The 17,325-nt window shown below is 44.4% G+C and overlaps 1 protein-coding gene across 1 annotated transcript in view; it reads left to right on the top strand.

The window, feature by feature from the left end:
* Window positions 1–17,325, top strand: part of QSOX1 (quiescin sulfhydryl oxidase 1) — a 96,036-nt gene that overhangs the window by 26,809 nt on the left and 51,902 nt on the right. Inside the window, exon 2 of the mRNA XM_048497415.1 lies at window positions 7,580–7,680. Coding sequence (XP_048353372.1) covers window positions 7,580–7,680 — 101 coding nt within the window. The remainder of the gene's footprint in view (window positions 1–7,579; window positions 7,681–17,325) is intronic.

Below are 17,325 nucleotides of genomic sequence, written 5' to 3'. Positions count from 1 at the left end.
AAAATAAATAAGACCGTGTGGCCAGACCATGTGCAGGATTGGGGAGAAGATTACAAAGAGTTTGTGCTCTCAGTATTACCCCCCTTTGCCAACTCCACTGCTGGGATGAGCAGTAGCTGCAGCCATTGTGTTTTCTTTGATACTGTTGGAGGCCCTTGGTGTTCCAAAGACAGATCACTTAAGAAGAAGCTTCTCTTGATCTGCAGCAGGGATTCTTTCAGGCCTCAAGGATGGTCATCTTCAATCAAGTATCTTGTCTAGTGCTCTGAGGCACTTCCTGAGATCTGTCCTTATCAAGGCAACATCATCGCCCTATCAACTGATCTTGGTCTTATGAACTGCTTTGGAAACTATGATGGACAAAATAGTATGGGTAGGTGTGAAGAGGTTGCTCTGGTTACAGTATCAAGCAAACTCACACTAGCCTGACAAGGGTCTTTGATCTCTGGATAGGAAACAAAACGCTTTAAATAAATTACCCAAAAGGAAGCTAGTAGCCAAACTGTGGGTAGAACAAAGAAGCTGGTTTACAGCATGACTAGGAAACGGAGTTTACCTGAGAACCCAGGAGAGGGAACAAAGGATATTCTAATCCAAGCTGGGCTGGAGAAGGCATCTCATGAGCCCTGATCTGAAACAAAATCCTGCCAGGAATCATGCTGTTAGCTGAGAAATATCTGTACCAGAACGTCTTCTTGTTTTCTGTTTTTTTTTTAAAATAAAATCTTTGAGAACTCAGCAGTTTTTGAGTATCTGGAAAAAAAGAACCCAGGACTTATAAGACAGGCCTGGTCCCCACAGACCTGGTCTTGTGACAGTAGGGTATACAGATATTGGTCATTGGTCAACAGACCGAATCCTGCATTCTTTTGGATGTGGACATTTATTTTGAATTATTTGTGAAGCTGCTGATTTCCATTCCCTCTATTTCTGCAGCTGTAATAAGGACGACTGTCACCATGTAGCAGATTTCTAGATCAGTGGTTCTCAACTTTCCTAATGCCGCGACCCTTTAATACAGTTCTTCATGTTGTGGTGACCCCCAACCCTAACATTCATCCATTTTACAGATGGAGAACACTGATGCAGAGAGTTTTAGGCGACCCCTGTGAAAGGGTCGTTTGACCCCCAAAGGGGTCCCGACCCCCAGGTTGAGAACAACTGTTCTACATCTTATGTCACTCATTGGAAACTAACAGGGGTGCCGGTCATCCGAGAGCAGACGTAAGCACTGTGCTTCAAAGTTCTTTTAATGAGAAGGGCATGGTTATCATTACCCCAGTTTTCCAAATGAGGAAATGGATATGAGGGAACTTGTCCAAGATCCTGCTGAGTCAGTGGTGGAGACAGAGAGACAGAGAGACAGGTGCCTGTCCTGGCAATGGGAAATAACAATTGGCATATTCTCGGTCCTCTGCTTGATCCGTTGCCAGGGCTGATGGTGCTCTACAGGTTCTTCTCCAAATCTGAGGGTGTGGGATAAGTGTAGGCTTAAACCTTTAACTTAATATCAGCTGGAGTTCTATGCCAATACAGGCTTGCTATTAATAATAATATCAGCTGGAGATGTGGGCAGAGTGTAAACCTAATTTAAATAAGACTTGGAGGCAGGTGCCTTTCTTCTGGCTGAGTTAGTAGTGCCAGCAGGTAAGCTAGGATTTTGGATGAATACAAATGTCTTTAACTCCTGCAAATGTACCTTCTGTTATTTTTAAGCTAACAGCCTTCATGTTAAACTAAATGTTTGAAGACGTCTAGGCAAGAGAGGCAAGATTTTTGCATGGTGTCAGAACCCATTCCTGGCAGTTTTTGTTTGTTTTTTTGATTGAGCATCCAGTGATGAAATGTGCAATTCCAGAGGGAAACAATGTACTGTACTCTTCAAAAACTCAAGTCACGCACTAATAATACTGTATGGAATTTGTGTTCGAGGTGTGTGACGGCATGTTTGATGAAAATCAGGACGCAGTAAGAGTCATATATGTAAACTTCTTGAAGTAACATGACTGTAACAGGAGTCTAGTGGCACTGTGAATTTTAACAACATTTATTCCAGCATAAGCTTTTATGAGTCTGAGTTCACTTCACCTGATACACTCTTTAACACACCTGATGAAGTGAACTCTGATCCTAGAAAGCTCATGTGAAAATAAATTTTGGGCAGACTTTTTGGTGCCGTTGGACTCCTGCTGTGTTTTGGTAAAACAATTTGACACAGCTGCCCACCTGAAATAAATGTAAGAATGTCCTTATTTATATATATTCCAATGTGATGTATAAAGTAGTCCTTTGATGTATATGGAAACTTCAATTCAAACCTTTTTAAGGCTCATACCCCATCCTGTTCCTGTAGTTTAGACTAGGTAACAATAACATTTTATTGTTCATTCTCAGCAAACCCAGTGGCGTATCCTCCTTTCAACCCTCCAAATACCTTAACAAAATATAAAAGCAAGTACTGCCTGAAGTTGACACAATTCCCTTTTAGCAAAGGACCCTATTTGCGTTTCCATTTAGATTTTGGCATGCCAGAGAACAAGGTGATAGAATATGCTGCATCACTGAAGGTGTTCGATTGCATTTTGGATTGTTCCCTTCTGTGAAGAACTCCCTGCTACTAGCAGAACAGCACAACAACCCCAGTGAGTGGGTAGACACCTTCTCCCTGTCGTGTTCATCTTCTATTGGCAGGGATTAGTTTATGCAAAAGAGCCTTCAGAATTGGAATTCACCACCCACGGTTTCTGCCAGGTGTTTCTTCAAATTTCCTTCCTCCTTACACTGTCCTCTGTTTACAGACATACCAGCCTTGTAGAGTGGCTCAAAGCGCAGTCTGGCCTTTCGATCACTGGGTAAAGGCCTTAGCGGAAATAATTCCTGGTTTTGTGGTAGGTTTTCATCAATATGCTGATGACACCCAGCTCTGTAACCCTTTAACCAAACCACCTGGTGATTCCTGAGAGGTTTGGAACAGTGTCTGGATGCTGTGGTTATAAATGGTGAAGGGTGAACAAACTGAAACTAAATCCTGGTTTGCAAATGGTGATGTGGATTGGGAAGGCAAACGTGGGGGGAATCTGAGGCTTCCCGCTTTTCATACGATCCAGCAGACACTCTGATGCTGTTAAGAGCCTTGGGGCTGCACCAGTTCCAGCTTTATGTCTGGAGGAACAAATTAAAGCATCTGCAAAAAAGGGGGGAGGGTTTTCTCTCAGCTTCACCTGGATTTACAAATGCAGAGCAATGGACTCCTCCATTTTTGAATAGGGACATAGGCTTCTTATCTCACTACAGATTCTAATTATCTTCCTCTTTGATCTGAGATTGCAAATGCCTTAACTGACCAGGTGATCGGGAGCAACAGCCGCAGAAGGCCATTGCTTTCACATCCTGCATGTGAGCTCCCAAAGGCACCTGGTGGGCCACTGCGAGTAGCAGAGAGCTGGACTAGATGGACTCTGGTCTGATCCAGCTGGCTTGTTCTTATGTTCTTCTTATGTTCTCTAAGCATTTCTCCTGTGCTGTAATCTATCTGATTACAATGCGCATTCTACCTCTGCATCTTCAATGCGCATTCTACCTCCTTTGCAACACCCCTCCTGCCTTCTGACTGGGCTATAAAGATTCAGAGATCTCTGTTCCAACTCATATCTGATGAAGGGAGCACTGCATGCAAGCTTGTACCCTGAAACAGGATGGATTGATTTAAATCAGATTGATTGAGATTATTTAAGGTGGATTGATTTAAATCAGATTGATTTAGGTTATTTATTTATTTAAATCCTTACTACCCAAAATATATAGTAATTATGGAATTATTGTGAGGTGAACTATCTCCAGTTTCCTTTGGGCCACTAAGCCTTGCATTTCTTTGTTGCAATGTTTGTGTCTTGCATACGTGCCTGTCTTGCCTCTAGGTAGAGGAAGTTCTGTCTCAGGTCTCAGTCTCTACTTCCATTATAGATTTTTCTCCTCCAGGGAAAGAATAATGTGATAAACTTAGAACTGTACATGCAAAGATCCCAAGACTTGTGCAGTATTCTGTTCAAAACGTTTTTATTTCATTTTTACTGCTTGCCCCTCCCTCCTCACTCTTGGCTCCTTGTGCAGATCTGTTCCACTCCAAAAGTCTTCTATTCATTGAACTTTTTCTAATTTAGCACTGAAGAGGTAAAAGATTGATTCTGTGGTCACAAACTTGCAAAGGATCAGTGGGATTGAGATCTTTTTCTCATATCTTTATGTTTATTTTGTAACTTTTTTTTGCTGAGAAGAGGCTTGTTATCTGTGCCAATAACAAATTCTCAGTTTTGAGAACTGCAAAACCAAGTATCCATGAGAACAGATAGGAAAATTGCCCAAAATAATCCTACAGAAACCTTATTAATGGATTAAGGGAATTCATTTACCAAAAAATTTAAATAGTTCATGACTATGCAGCCTCATGCTATGCAATTAAAAACTAATCCTTATTTCATGGTGAATAAGAATGATAATGGGGCATAATGTTTCTTAAATGGAAAACCTAGATAGACTTTTCCTCAAATCATTTTATTTAAAAATCCAATTTAAAAATTGAATATTGTTTTTATTTTTAATTGATTTTTATTCACTTTGCCCTGAAATTTTTGTTGGCATCTAAGGTGCTGCTTGGCTGGAATCCAGCTGTTCTACTCCAGATCAGCATGGCTTCCCCCTGGAATGATCCAATAAATCTGTGGCTTATTTGGGGTTTGACCTTTAGTACTTTAAGCCTCTGAGAAAACTGTGTCCAGTGGTGGGATCCAAAAATTTTAGTAACAGGTTCCCATGGTGGTGGGATTCAAACAGTAGTGTAGCGCCAGTGGGGCTGGGCGGGGCATGACGGGGCGTGGTTGGGGGCATGGCTGGGCATTTAGGGGGCGGGGCATTGCTGTGGCAAGGATGCAGCCGCTGCGCCGGTCCTTGGGCAGGAAACGAATGCACGCAGGCGCAGGCTGCCAAGCACGCCGGTGCACCTCCTGCTAGACTGCTTCAAGTTCTGCGCGCTACTGCTGAGAGGAGGGACGTAACTAAGGCAAAAATCACATGGCAAAATCACCAATTAGTAACCCCCACTCGGCACACACAAATAATTAGAAACCTACTCTCGGGAACCTGTGAGAACCTACTGGATCCCACCTCTGATGAGAAGGCACATTCCTATGAATCATGTTCAAAAAGTTTTGGGGAATGGTATGTTAACAATAGTTTCTTCATGCTGCGTGCTATTTCATCTCTTCTCAAGACAGCTGGTACCTAGGTGGAGTTGCTGGCACACTGGCTATCGTCACTAGTGTCAGAAGGTGGCAGTTGGGAGGTTCTGCTGATTTAGAGATTTTTGCAGTGGGATGCCTGGGAATTGTTCTCCTTTGAAACCCTTAACAGCAAAGCTTCCTGAACTATCTGCACCGCTGCCTTTTACTGGAGGTGGAATAGGGTAAAGATGTGAATTTGATCAAATTTTTTCAGTATTGCTCAGTCTTGGTGCTGTATCACAGCCAGGCATGGAGGTGCATCCCAGCTCGGTATGAGTGGAACTGGGGGCGAAGCAGGCGACAGGGGAGCCCTCTGTGCATGCTCAGAGGTAATTTGGTCATGGGGCATCCGGGTGCATGGCTTGACTTCTTTGGTTAAGCCCAGGTTAAAGTGATGCTGTCTGCCACCACCACCTCTGCGCACACAAGCTGTTTCTTCCTACTCAGTCTCTGGATCACCGGTTCTTGGGTGGTGGTGATTGGGAAGGGGGGCGCATTACTGTTGAGATTTTGCAAGTTGTCTGTCACAACTCCGTTATAAAAGAGTTAACTGTTTGTATGTAAACAAGTTGCTGAAGTCACTGTTTATGACTTTATGTATGATTCTAGGCTTATGCTCTTGCCAGAAATGTTGGTACGTGTTTCTAACTCACATATAAACTTCCTTCTCCTTTATCTCTGCAACCGTACATTGCAATTCTTCCTGCCCATTGTCTCTCCTAGTGTTTCTTCTCAGACTAGAGACCTTCTGGCTTTCTCCTCTTCTCTGTCTTCTGGGCCATATCCTCGTTCAATTCCTCATTGTTTTTCTTGAGCGGGCTGCTGTCGTCTTGAGCCCACACTCCTCTCCCCACCAAGTGGGTTCACTACCATCAACTTGCTACTTAAGGAAAAATAAATGACCTTGAATAGAACAAGATTTGTAGGGTTGCCAAGCTCCAGTGGAGGTCTACTGTCCCAATGTTACAACTGATTTTCAGGCTACAGAAATCAGTTCCTCTGAAGAAAATGTCTGTTTTGGAGGGTAGACTCTATGGCATTGTAAAGCTGTGAAGGTCCCTTCACTCCCTAGGGCAGAGGTGTCCAACTCTGGCACTTCAGATGCTCATGAACTAAAATTCCAATTGGCCATGCCAGCAGGGGCTGATGGGAATTGTAGTCCATGAACATCTTGTGCTGCCACATCTGAAGCGCCAGAGTTGGACACCTCTGCCCTAGGGTCTATGCCTTGTGCCTAGTTTTTATTTGACATAGCATTTATGTGTTTTGAGAGACATTCTTGTACACTACAAATCTGATATAATGCCATTGTGTATTGAGAGACTTTCTTGCATGCTACAAGCAGATTGTATAATTTGCAAATGTAGGATGCACATAATATATATTTATGTTCTGACTAGCATGTGTATTGGCGGACTGTCTATTGCAGCCATTTTATGACACTACAACAGAGTGCATAGTAGAAGCATTAGATTATGAAGTACTTTAAAGGAGTATTGGTGGTTTCACACAACATTAGCCATTTGGTGCTGTTCTTTATTTGACTGACCACAGGTGTACCTACCTCTAGGCCTTATTAGGATGCAAGTGCCAGGTAGGACCTGTTGCTCTCCAAGTGTTACAACTGATCTTCAGATCAGTCTCCCTGGAGAAAATGGCTGGTTTGGAGGGTAGACTATGGGATTATAAACTGTGAAGGTCTCTCCATTCCACAAACTCCACGTTCCCAGGATCTATGCCCACATTTTCAGGAATTTTTCAGTTTTGGACTTTCAGCCTTAGGTTGCTCCCAACCAGTTGACTAAATGGCAAACCACTGAGCTCATCCCAAGCAGGCGTGTCACAGACATGTGCCCTTGGCATGCTCACAGACTCCCTTATGTTCCTGGGCTTAGTTTACTCTCCCTATGGTGGCACAGGAACCAAGCCCTCTTCTTTCTTTGGGAGTTGAAACCGAACAATGTCTATTCCTCAAAGCAAGGCCCCAGTCCCACCCCGTGGCTGCCATTTTGTAATGGGCTCTGCCCTCCATGCAAGCCATTTTGTAGTGTCACTCAGTACCCTTTCTCAGAATTCTAAACAGACCTGATGTGATTGGGAACCTCTGCTTTAGGACCAAACACCTCAGTCAGTCATTTCACTGCCATAAAAGTTGGACGAAACTTTATTTTATATGTTCATTTGGATCTCCTGTAGCAGAATATGCAGCTGCTTTATGTTTACCATCCGTGTGTACCTGAGTCACAGTTCTTAGTAAAATGGAGATACCTTAATGCCTTGTGCTTGTCTTTTTTCCTCCCTAGATTGGAGACCTGCTGTGATGCTCGGTGTGATCGATTGCGCTGAGATGACCAACCAGAAGACATGCTCAGAGTTTAAAATTACTGGCTACCCAACTTTGAAGGTAAACTTCCCACTGGGGTAAAAATGGAGATGACTGAAAATGCAAGAGCTTAGAATTGTTCCCGGAAGGGTGTTTTTTTTCCATGAAGCAGTCAAAGGGAGTGTCCACACAGAATCGTGCTCATTTGGAATACTACTTGTGGGACTTCCCCCATCTTTAAACCAGTTAACCTTATTTGATCTGATTTAAAAGGGAAAATGCAGGGTGGCTGTGAACGGAATGTCTCTGTGAACACACTGCCCACGCCCAGTATGGTGTGTACTTGCCACCGTCCAACTGAGCTGTCATGTGGCTTAGCTAAAAAAGTGGAAGGGAGGGGGAAGAGGAGGGTTCCAAGCCACACAATTGTTGGCATTTCTGCACCAACGCCGTGGTGGCTAAATAGGGTCAAGGACAACAGTGGGCACTTTGGGTGAACATCATTTGCATGTATTTCCACGACACAAACTGTCATGGGGGCAGCCCAGCTCAGTTAGATGTGCTGAAGGCTCCACGTTGATTTGAACCCCCTTCTCATCTACTTCCTCCATGAATAGAATTGGTTCTCATTACTTACTCACAGTAGAGGATGCTGAGGAAAAGATGAGTATTGTTCCAAAAGTGGTTTATTGCTATGTTGATCTTGATCCCTTGACCAGATGGAATGAATCTTTAGGTAACCAAGAGGTTCTCTGATGGCAGTTTTTAGCCTTGTGAGGACTTTTGTCATGCCCTTATATAAAGCCGTGGTGCGACCGCACTTGGAGTACTGTGTTCAGTTCTGGTCGCCACATCTCAAAAAGGATATCGAAGAGATAGAAAAAGTGCAGAGAAGGGCAATGAGGATGATTGAAGGATTGGAGCACCTTCCTTATGAGGAGAGGCTGCAGCGTTTGGGATTCTTTAGTTTGGAGAGGAGACATCTGAGGGGGAATATGATTGAAGTCTATAAAATTATGCATGGGGTAGAAAATGTTGACAGAGAGAATTTTCTCTCTCTTTCTCACAATACTAGAACCAGGGGGCATTCATTGAAAATGCTGGAGGGAAGAATTAGGACTAATAAAAGGAAACACTTCTTCACGCAACGTGTGATTGGTGTTTGGAATATGCTGCCACAGGAGGTGGTGATGGCCACTAACCTGAATAGCTTTAAAAAGGGCTTGGACAGATTTATGGAGGAGAAGTCGATCTATGGCTACCAATCTTGATCCTCCTTGATCTCAGATTGCGAATGCCTTAGCAGACCAGGTGCTCAGGAGCAGCAGCAGCAGCAGAAGGCCATTGCTTTCACATCCTGCACGTGAGCTCCCAAAGGCACCTGGTGGGCCACTGCGAGTAGCAGAATGCTGGACTAGATGGACTCTGGTCTGATCCAGCAGGCTAGTTCTTATGTTCTTATGTTCTTTTTGGTGGCCTTTTTTGTGCATGTTGTTTTAAAGAATTCGTGAAACCTCTCGGTCCCAGTGTTAAGAGGCAACGTCTGGGAAGGACCCTGTTTGTATGCCATCCAGGGCAGCTAATTGGCTGCTATGGCAGACAGAATGCTGGATCAGATGGACCATCGGTCTGATCCAGCAAGTCACCTCCTACGTTATTGTGACTGATCTTGCAAACAAGCCTTCCAAAATCCCTATAAAAATTCTACTAGAGGTCCTGCAAGGATGAATTTGTGTTAGGCTTTTGTGGCATATTGGCAATGGTGAAAGGCACACACCAGATCTCTTCTGGGATACAAAATGCCTGCGAAGATTATCCTTGCTTGCTGCAGGTGACTAGGCCAGCAGGTATTTACAAGCCTGCTCTTAAGAAGACATGCCTAGAGCAATTGAGAATAGGTGAAACCATTTTAACACTGAAAGTTCAGCCAAACATATGTCTTTTTGACTAAGAGCCAAAGGCGTATATGCAAAGCACTGTAGAACTTTTTTTTGGCATCTTGTCTGTTTTTACACCATCGGGTACAATAAAGACTTGTGGAGAGCTTCCTGCTGCACGTTGGTTGGCATCTTCCCCCTCCCCCCTCCTTTTTCTGCTCTTTTTGGGATCTGCTCAGTCACAATAAGGGCTGTAAGCTGCAGGTCTCCTGCGACCCGGTTCATGTTGAGTTTTTCCCCATGCAATCCCATACGCGTGGGTGGCGGCTTTACACGAATTAAAGAGGGTTAGTTCGGGAGTTCGCTTTAAGAAGTAGCTCGATTGTTTTGAGTTGGCAGCTAAGCTTTATTTCCATCTTTTGGACTCTCTGCCAATTGCTAATTGAATAAACAAAGCAGTTTAATAATAACAAACCTTCTGGCAAGATAAAGGCACAGCTAAAACAGCTGTTCGGAGGCCTGTGTAACTTGGGGCTGTTGTGGAAGACTTGGTTTGCCCTGCGGTCTGCTTTGTTCATGGCTTGGGCTGGGGGTAATGTGCTTCCCTGAGAGCCAGTGTGGCGTAGTGGTTAAGAGCAGGTGGATTCTGATCTGGAGAACTGGGTTTGATTCCCTACTCCTCCACCAGAGTGGCAGAGGCTTATCTGGTGAACCAGATGTGTTTCCGCACTGCTGCATTCCTGCTGGGTCACCTTGGGCTATTCACAGTTCTTTGGAACTCTCTTAGCCCCACCTGCCTCACAAGGTGTCTGATGCAGGAAGAGGAAGGGAAAAGAGCTTGTGAACCACCTTGAGTCTCCTTACAGGAGAGAAAGATGGGGTATAAATCCAAACTCCTCTTCTTCTTCTATGCTGGGGATAATTAGGAAAGGAGTTGATAATAAAACTGCAAGGATTGTCATGCCCTTATATAAAGCCGTGGTGCGACCGCACTTGGAGTACTGTGTTCAGTTCTGGTCGCCACATCTCAAAAAGGATATCGAAGAGATAGAAAAAGTGCAGAGAAGGGCAACGAGGATGATTGAAGGATTGGAGCACCTTCCTTATGAGGAGAGGCTGCAGCGTTTGGGACTCTTTAGTTTGGAGAGGAGACGTCTGAGGGGGGATATGATTGAAGTCTATAAAATTATGCATGGGGTAGAAAATGTTGACAGAGATAAATTTTTCTCTCTTTCTCACAATACTAGAACCAGGGGGCATTCATTGAAAATGCTGGAGGGAAGAATTAGGACTAATAAAAGGAAACACTTCTTCACGCAACGTGTGATTGGTGTTTGGAATATGCTGCCACAGGAGGTGGTGATGGCCACTAACCTGAATAGCTTTAAAAAGGGCTTGGACAGATTTATGGAGGAGAAGTCGATCTATGGCTACCAATCTTGATCCTCCTTGATCTCAGATTGTGAATGCCTTAGCAGACCAGGTGCTCAGGAGCAGCAGCAGCAGCAGAAGGCCATTGCTTTCACATCCTGCACGTGAGCTCCCAAAGGCACCTGGTGGGCCACTGCGAGTAGCAGAATGCTGGACTAGATGGACTCTGGTCTGATCCAGCAGGCTAGTTCGTATGTTCTTATGTTCTTAAGTAAGTTTTCCTCTCATCAACTCATTTACATGTTTTCACAGTGGTACTTTTACTTGTGACTCTCTTTGGGTAGATCCCAAGAGAAGCAGCATATAAAATCTCTAAATACATAACAAAGAGATTAGCATGCCAGTGTAGTGTAATAGAGTCCTGGACTAGGGATGGAGAGACCTGAGTTTGAATCCCTGCCTCATCTGTGAAATTTATTGGGTGATCTTAGGTCAGCTGCTCTGTCACCCTGACCTACTTCATAAGGCTGATATGAGAGTAAAATGTGAGATAATTTGAGGAAAAGCAGATAAGACTGTATAGCTAGGTTCCCTCAGGGTAACTGCAGGCATCCTAGTGCTATTTGTGAATGGGTCTATGCATGTGGTAAGTGTGTTTACATGTGGTGGGGTAGGTATGTGGTATTTACATGGATGTAAATACCTTTGGCCCACATCGTGTGTATATAGGGCCTCAGAAACCTGAATAAATACTATAATTGTTTTTTTTAAATTAGAAATTTAGAGCAAAGAAGAAGAAGGAGGAGAAAAGTTTGGATTTATATCCCCCCTTTCTCTCCTGTAGGAGACTCAAAGGGGCTTACAATCTCCTTCCCCCCTCACAACAAACACCCTGTGAGGTGGGTGGGGCTGAGAGAGCTCCGAAAAGCTGTGACTAGCCCAAGGTCACCCGGCTGGTGTGTGTGGGAGTGCACAAGCTAATCTGAATTCCCCAGATAAGCCTCCACAACTCAAGCGGCAGAGCGGAGAATCAAACCCGGTTCCTCTAGATTAGATACACATGTTCTTAACCTCCTATGCCACCGCTTCTCCCTTTAAAAGGCTTTTAAAAGGAGCTACAGGAATTGTAACAGTGTGTTTATTTTACTAGGGCTTCATTTCTGGCCTGTATAGTATAAAATCCAGCCTAAGGTTCATAACAGTGAGAGCTAGCGTGGTGTAGTGGTTAGAGTATTGGACAAGGCTCTGGGAGGTTCTGGTTTGAATCCCCACTTGTGCCATGAATGTTTGCTGGGCGCCCTTGGGACACACTCCTTCATAGGGTGGTTGTGAGAATAAAATTAATTATGCAAGTTGCTTTGGGTTCTCACTGGGTAGAAAAACAAGGCATACAAGATGATCCGTACTCAGAGGCCAAGTTCAGAATTAGATTTAAAGAGCCACTGGGCCAGAAAAATGATTCCTTTATAATACCTCCATTATTCTTAACGTATCTTGTGAACAGTCGAATCGCTCTGAAATGCTACCAGAAATCATGTAACTTCTGAGCTCTTTCTTTTTAGAAACATTCAGCCTGAGAAAAACTCACAAGTTACAAGATTTCTGATCTCATGGCCAGAACTGACCCCCCCCCCCCTTACAATTGTTCTAAGTTCCAAGAGAATAAATCTTTTGAGAGGAAAGTTCATGTGTTGTAAACACTGGCCTAAATCTGGTATTGGTTTCCAGCCCTCGCCTTTTCCACACACATTCCATCACTTCTGGGTGCATTCCTAAGTAGTTCCCACAGGATTATGATGCAAATCCTTTGGGGAGAGCATGCCTCTTCCTCAGTGTGTGTTTGAAGCAGGGTGCTGAATATGAGCCTGCGGAGTCAGCTGTATGCCTTAATCACAAGTCTGCTCTGCCTCATGCCTGTGGTGAAACTAACTGCTGTCTTCCCTGTTCATGTTCCTTGTCAAGGCCACGTTGCTGGCTTGTAGTTTGAAAGGAGTCTCATTCCTGTGGGAACTTTAAATACGCTACGGGGTAGGAAAATTAGAGTCTTTTGAGACAAAAGCCAAAACCTCAGCGGAAAATCGGTAAGTATGGCTTTGAACGTTTCCTGCTGTCATAAGGAAAACATCTCCTTCAACAGAATAATACACTTACGTAATGCCTTTTTTTAAAAAAATACTCAGAATATTTCACATGAATTGTCTGAGTAAACTTCAGCGCCTCCTTGTAGAGGCTGCTATATTATCTCCAATATGTCATCCTCGCTATATTATCAAGACACTCTCAGCCCACGTGAAGATAGGCAATGGCAAAAAACCTCTCAACCACTCTTGCATTGAAAAACCTACAGGGTCGCCATAAGCCATCTGTGACTTGGTGGCACTTTTCACCGCCACATATTATTAACTGAGAAAGTGAGCTTTGACTCATGAGAGCCAGTGTAGTGTAGTGGTTAAGAGCAGGTGGATCCTAATCTGGAGAGCCTGATTGGTGTTTGGAATATGCTGCCACAGGAGGTGGTGATGGCCACTAACCTGGATAGCTTTAAAAAGGGCTTGGACAGATTTATGGAGGAGAAGTCGATCTATGGCTACCAATCTTGATCCTCCTTGATCTGAATTGCAAATGCCTTAGCAGACCAGGTGCTCAGGAGCAACAGCAGCAGAAGGCCATTGCTTTCACATCCTGCATGTGAGCTCCCAAAGGTACCTGGTGGGCCACTGCAAGTAGCAGAGTGCTGGACTAGATGGACTCTGGTCTGATCCAGCAGGCTAGTTCTTATGTTCTTATGTTCTTAGAGCCGGGTTTGATTCCCCACTCCTCCACCTGAGTGGCAGAGGCTTATCTGGTGAACCAGATGTGTTTCCGTACTCCTACATGCCTGCTGGGTGACCTTGGGGTAGTCACAGTTCTTTGGAACTCTCTCAGCCCCACCTACCTTGCAAGGTGTCTGTTGTGGGGAGAGGAAGGGAAAGGAGCTTGTAAGCCACCTTGAGTCTGTTCCCACAGTAGAGAAAGGTGAACTATAAATCCAAACTCCTCCTCTTCTTCTCATACCCTGGAAAAAAATTGGTCATTAAGACTTGAATTTTGTTCTGCCATTACAAACTGCCTCCCACGCCTGAAACTATATTATCACCATATGAGCCTGAGAGGTTACTGGTTTGCCTAAGGCCATCCACTGAGTTCATGGCTGAAGGGAAATTTGAACCATCAGTTTCCCAACTCACTTGAGTGGTTGATCTAGGCAAGCCATTAGTTGGTGCCTGATGGAGGTGTGATCTATCTTGATATTCTTGCACTATCGATTCTCTTGCACTCGAATCTGTTGAAAGAAATGCATAATGGTTACAGCAGCTGTTCAGGAATGCAACTTTTATTTCTTGGTTCAGTATATGCATCAGTGAATAACCTGAGCCAAATGGTTGTTTTCTCTGTATCTTGGAGCCTTTCTAAAAAGGGGTTGTGTTGAATACTTTGGGGTTATTATATGATACTGCAGTAATACATACAGACAGGGCTCGGCTGTTTGGTGTGGAATTAGGAATATCTTGAGGACATAGTACAAACCATGCCTTTCAGAGCCAGTCTGTGAATCTGTTTTCATTTATAAAAATATAAAGTCAAAGGCTCTTTCCGCACATCCAGAATAATGCACTTTCAAACTGCTTTCAGTGCTCTTTGAAGCTGTGTGGAATAGCAAAATCCACCTGCAAACAGTGGTGAAAGTGGTTTGAAAGTGCATTTTTCTGCGCTTGCGGAAGGGGCCAAAGAGAGAGCTTCTAATTGTTCTGGAAACAGAGCTTTAACTATGGCAGGGAATTTCTGGGGAGCATCCAAATAGGGATACAGGGTATAAGCATAAGCATAAGCATTTTATTGTCATTGTGCACGCACAACGAAATTTACAGCAGCATTCCTCGATGCACACAATTTCAGACTCATACATCATCCTCACTTTTCCCTTCCTCCACCCATCCCTACACAGCCCCAAATACATCAATATGAAGCAGCGGAGTTTAGCATAGCCACAGCTCTAGAGTAGAAGCTGTCTCTGAGCCTCTTTGAGATGTGGTGGAAGAGGTCTGCTTCGATTCTACCACCTGATATCTTGAGGGCATCAGACTACCAAATGTTTCAGCCAATGATGCGGAGCAGGGAGAAGGAAAGCAGACTTGAGGGCGTCAGACTACCAAATGTCTCAACCAATGATGCGGAGCAGGGAGAAGGAAAGCATTCAGCATAATGAGCTTTGAAAACAAGACAAGTTTTACATGCTAGAATGGGAGAGGGGGCAGCCATTCCTACTAGCAGTCTGGTGTGGCTCAGAGGTTGCGTTCCATTGGGGGGAGGCATCACAATCTCTGTCCACTGCTCATCACTGCCACAGACTTATTTCCATGTCTACAAATGCATTTTTCCCCCTATGGAAATCATTTGCACCATACAAATTATACACATGCATGATTTCAGATGACAAAACCTGGGTTCAGTGATGCTTATGTCCTGACATTTTAGGTACAAGTTTACAGGTGCTTCCTTGCCACGCTGCCAATGCTGTGCCCTCCCTTCTATTTTCATTCGTCTTCCACATTTCCTTGGAAAACCTGCTGACGTGGCCTTTCTCTGCGCTCTGCTTGCATTTGCTGCTGCAGAGAGCTTGGAAGCCTTGCCCAGCCCAAAGATGACAGATAAACCTGTTAAGCAAATACTTGACTTGTGTACCTTTGGGCAGGTTGGAAGCACACAATCTATTAGAGAGTGCCAAGGAAATTTGCTAAAGATTGCACCTGGTGTATAAGTCTGGAGCCAGGTAGCTATATTGGCCTGTGGCTGCAAAAAGAAAGGCACCTTATACACTAACAAGATTTAATTCCCGCATTCAATTCTGAATGCTTATGCATAACACCTTGGTAGTCTTTCAGGTGCCATTTAACACTTCCGACCTCTGCATAGATTCTGGAGAGCTCTGGAATTACAACTGATCTTTAGACTATGCAGATCCCCTTGGAGAATATATCCTTTGGCATTATAGTCCACTCAGGTCCCTGCCCTTTCCAAACGCTGTGCTGTACAGGCTCCGCCCCCACCCCCAAATCTCCTAGAGCAGTGGTGGCGAACCTTTGGCACTCCAGATGTTATGGACTACAATTCCCATCAGTCCCTGCCAGCATGGCCAGTTGGCCATGCTGGCAGGGGCTGATGGGAGTTGTAGTCCATAACATCTGGAGTGCCAAAGGTTCGCCACCACGGTCCTAGAGTTTCTCAACCCAGAGCTGAGCCTCTAGAGCAGAGGTGTCTAACTCTGATGCTTCAGATGTTCATGGACTATAATTCCCATCAGCCCCTGCTGGGAATTGTAGTCCATGAACATCTGAAGTTCCAGAGTTGGACACCTCTGCTCTAGAGAGTGAAAAGAGAAGACTATTGCTGTTTGTTGTTTGGATGTGTGATTGTGGTAAAAATGTGTGGGAAAGGACCCAAGCTGTAGAATTCCATTGGTAACTGGGAAGGTCATGAGTCAGCTGACCTGTACCCACTCATTACTGCTTCAGGATTAGTTTGTTCAGTGGGATGTTTGCCATGAGGCCAAGTTGGAAGTGCCAAGCTGTTTCGCTGTTCCCTTTTGGCTCCAGTAGTTTGAGTTCACTCTCACTCTTTTCCTCTCATGTTCATTTTTATTAGCAACTCATAATTAGCTTGTGCTTCAAAGCCGAATTGACCTTAAATTGGCAACAATTAAGCACTTGCATGACTGGAACTAATTTAGAAGGTGCGATGTCTTTCTTATCTCATTCTTTGGTTTGCCCGTTCTAGTTTCAAAGTGTTCCGTGCTGTAGTCTGGGGGCAGGGGGAAGATGCTTGCCAAAAATACCGTGGTTTGGTTGGGGGCTGAGATGGACACAGTGGAAGAGAAGAAGGGAAACTAGAACTCGGGAAAGAACTGTGTGGACGAAGAAGCTGCGCCCTCTTTTCTTTTATTTGGTATTCCCAGACCAGTTGCTATTGTAATATTCAGCAGCAACACACAATAATACCTTCTATCTTAGCAGACTCTTTGCCCCAAAACCCCTCCCACTCCTGCTTCATGTTCCATGTCATGTGGTTGCCAGCCTCCAGGTGGGGCCTGGAGTTGTCCTGGAATTACATCTGATATCCAGACCACAGATATTGGGTCCCCTGGAGGCAATTGCAGCTTCAAAGATCAGACTCTGTTAATTCACATCTCCACCGAGCTGCCTGCTAAAAACCCTGCCTTCTCCAGTCACCGCTCCCAAATCTCCAAGAATTTCCCAAGCTGGAGTTGGCAACACTAAGTCCTTGTTATGTCCCTGAGCAAAAGCCAAACTATAATTATTTTCATCCCACAGTATTTACTTCTTTTATACCATGCTTTTCTCCCCAAAGAAGCTGACGCCGTTCGGCACTCCTCCATTGTATCCTTACAAGAACCCTGTGAGGTAGGTTAGACAGAGAGTGT

This window comes from Sphaerodactylus townsendi, linkage group LG05, assembly GCF_021028975.2.
Source record: "Sphaerodactylus townsendi isolate TG3544 linkage group LG05, MPM_Stown_v2.3, whole genome shotgun sequence".
NCBI classification, from domain to species: Eukaryota; Metazoa; Chordata; class Lepidosauria; order Squamata; family Sphaerodactylidae; genus Sphaerodactylus; species Sphaerodactylus townsendi.
Note: the sequence above shows the minus strand (reverse complement) of the source record. Positions and strands in the feature narration are given on the sequence as shown.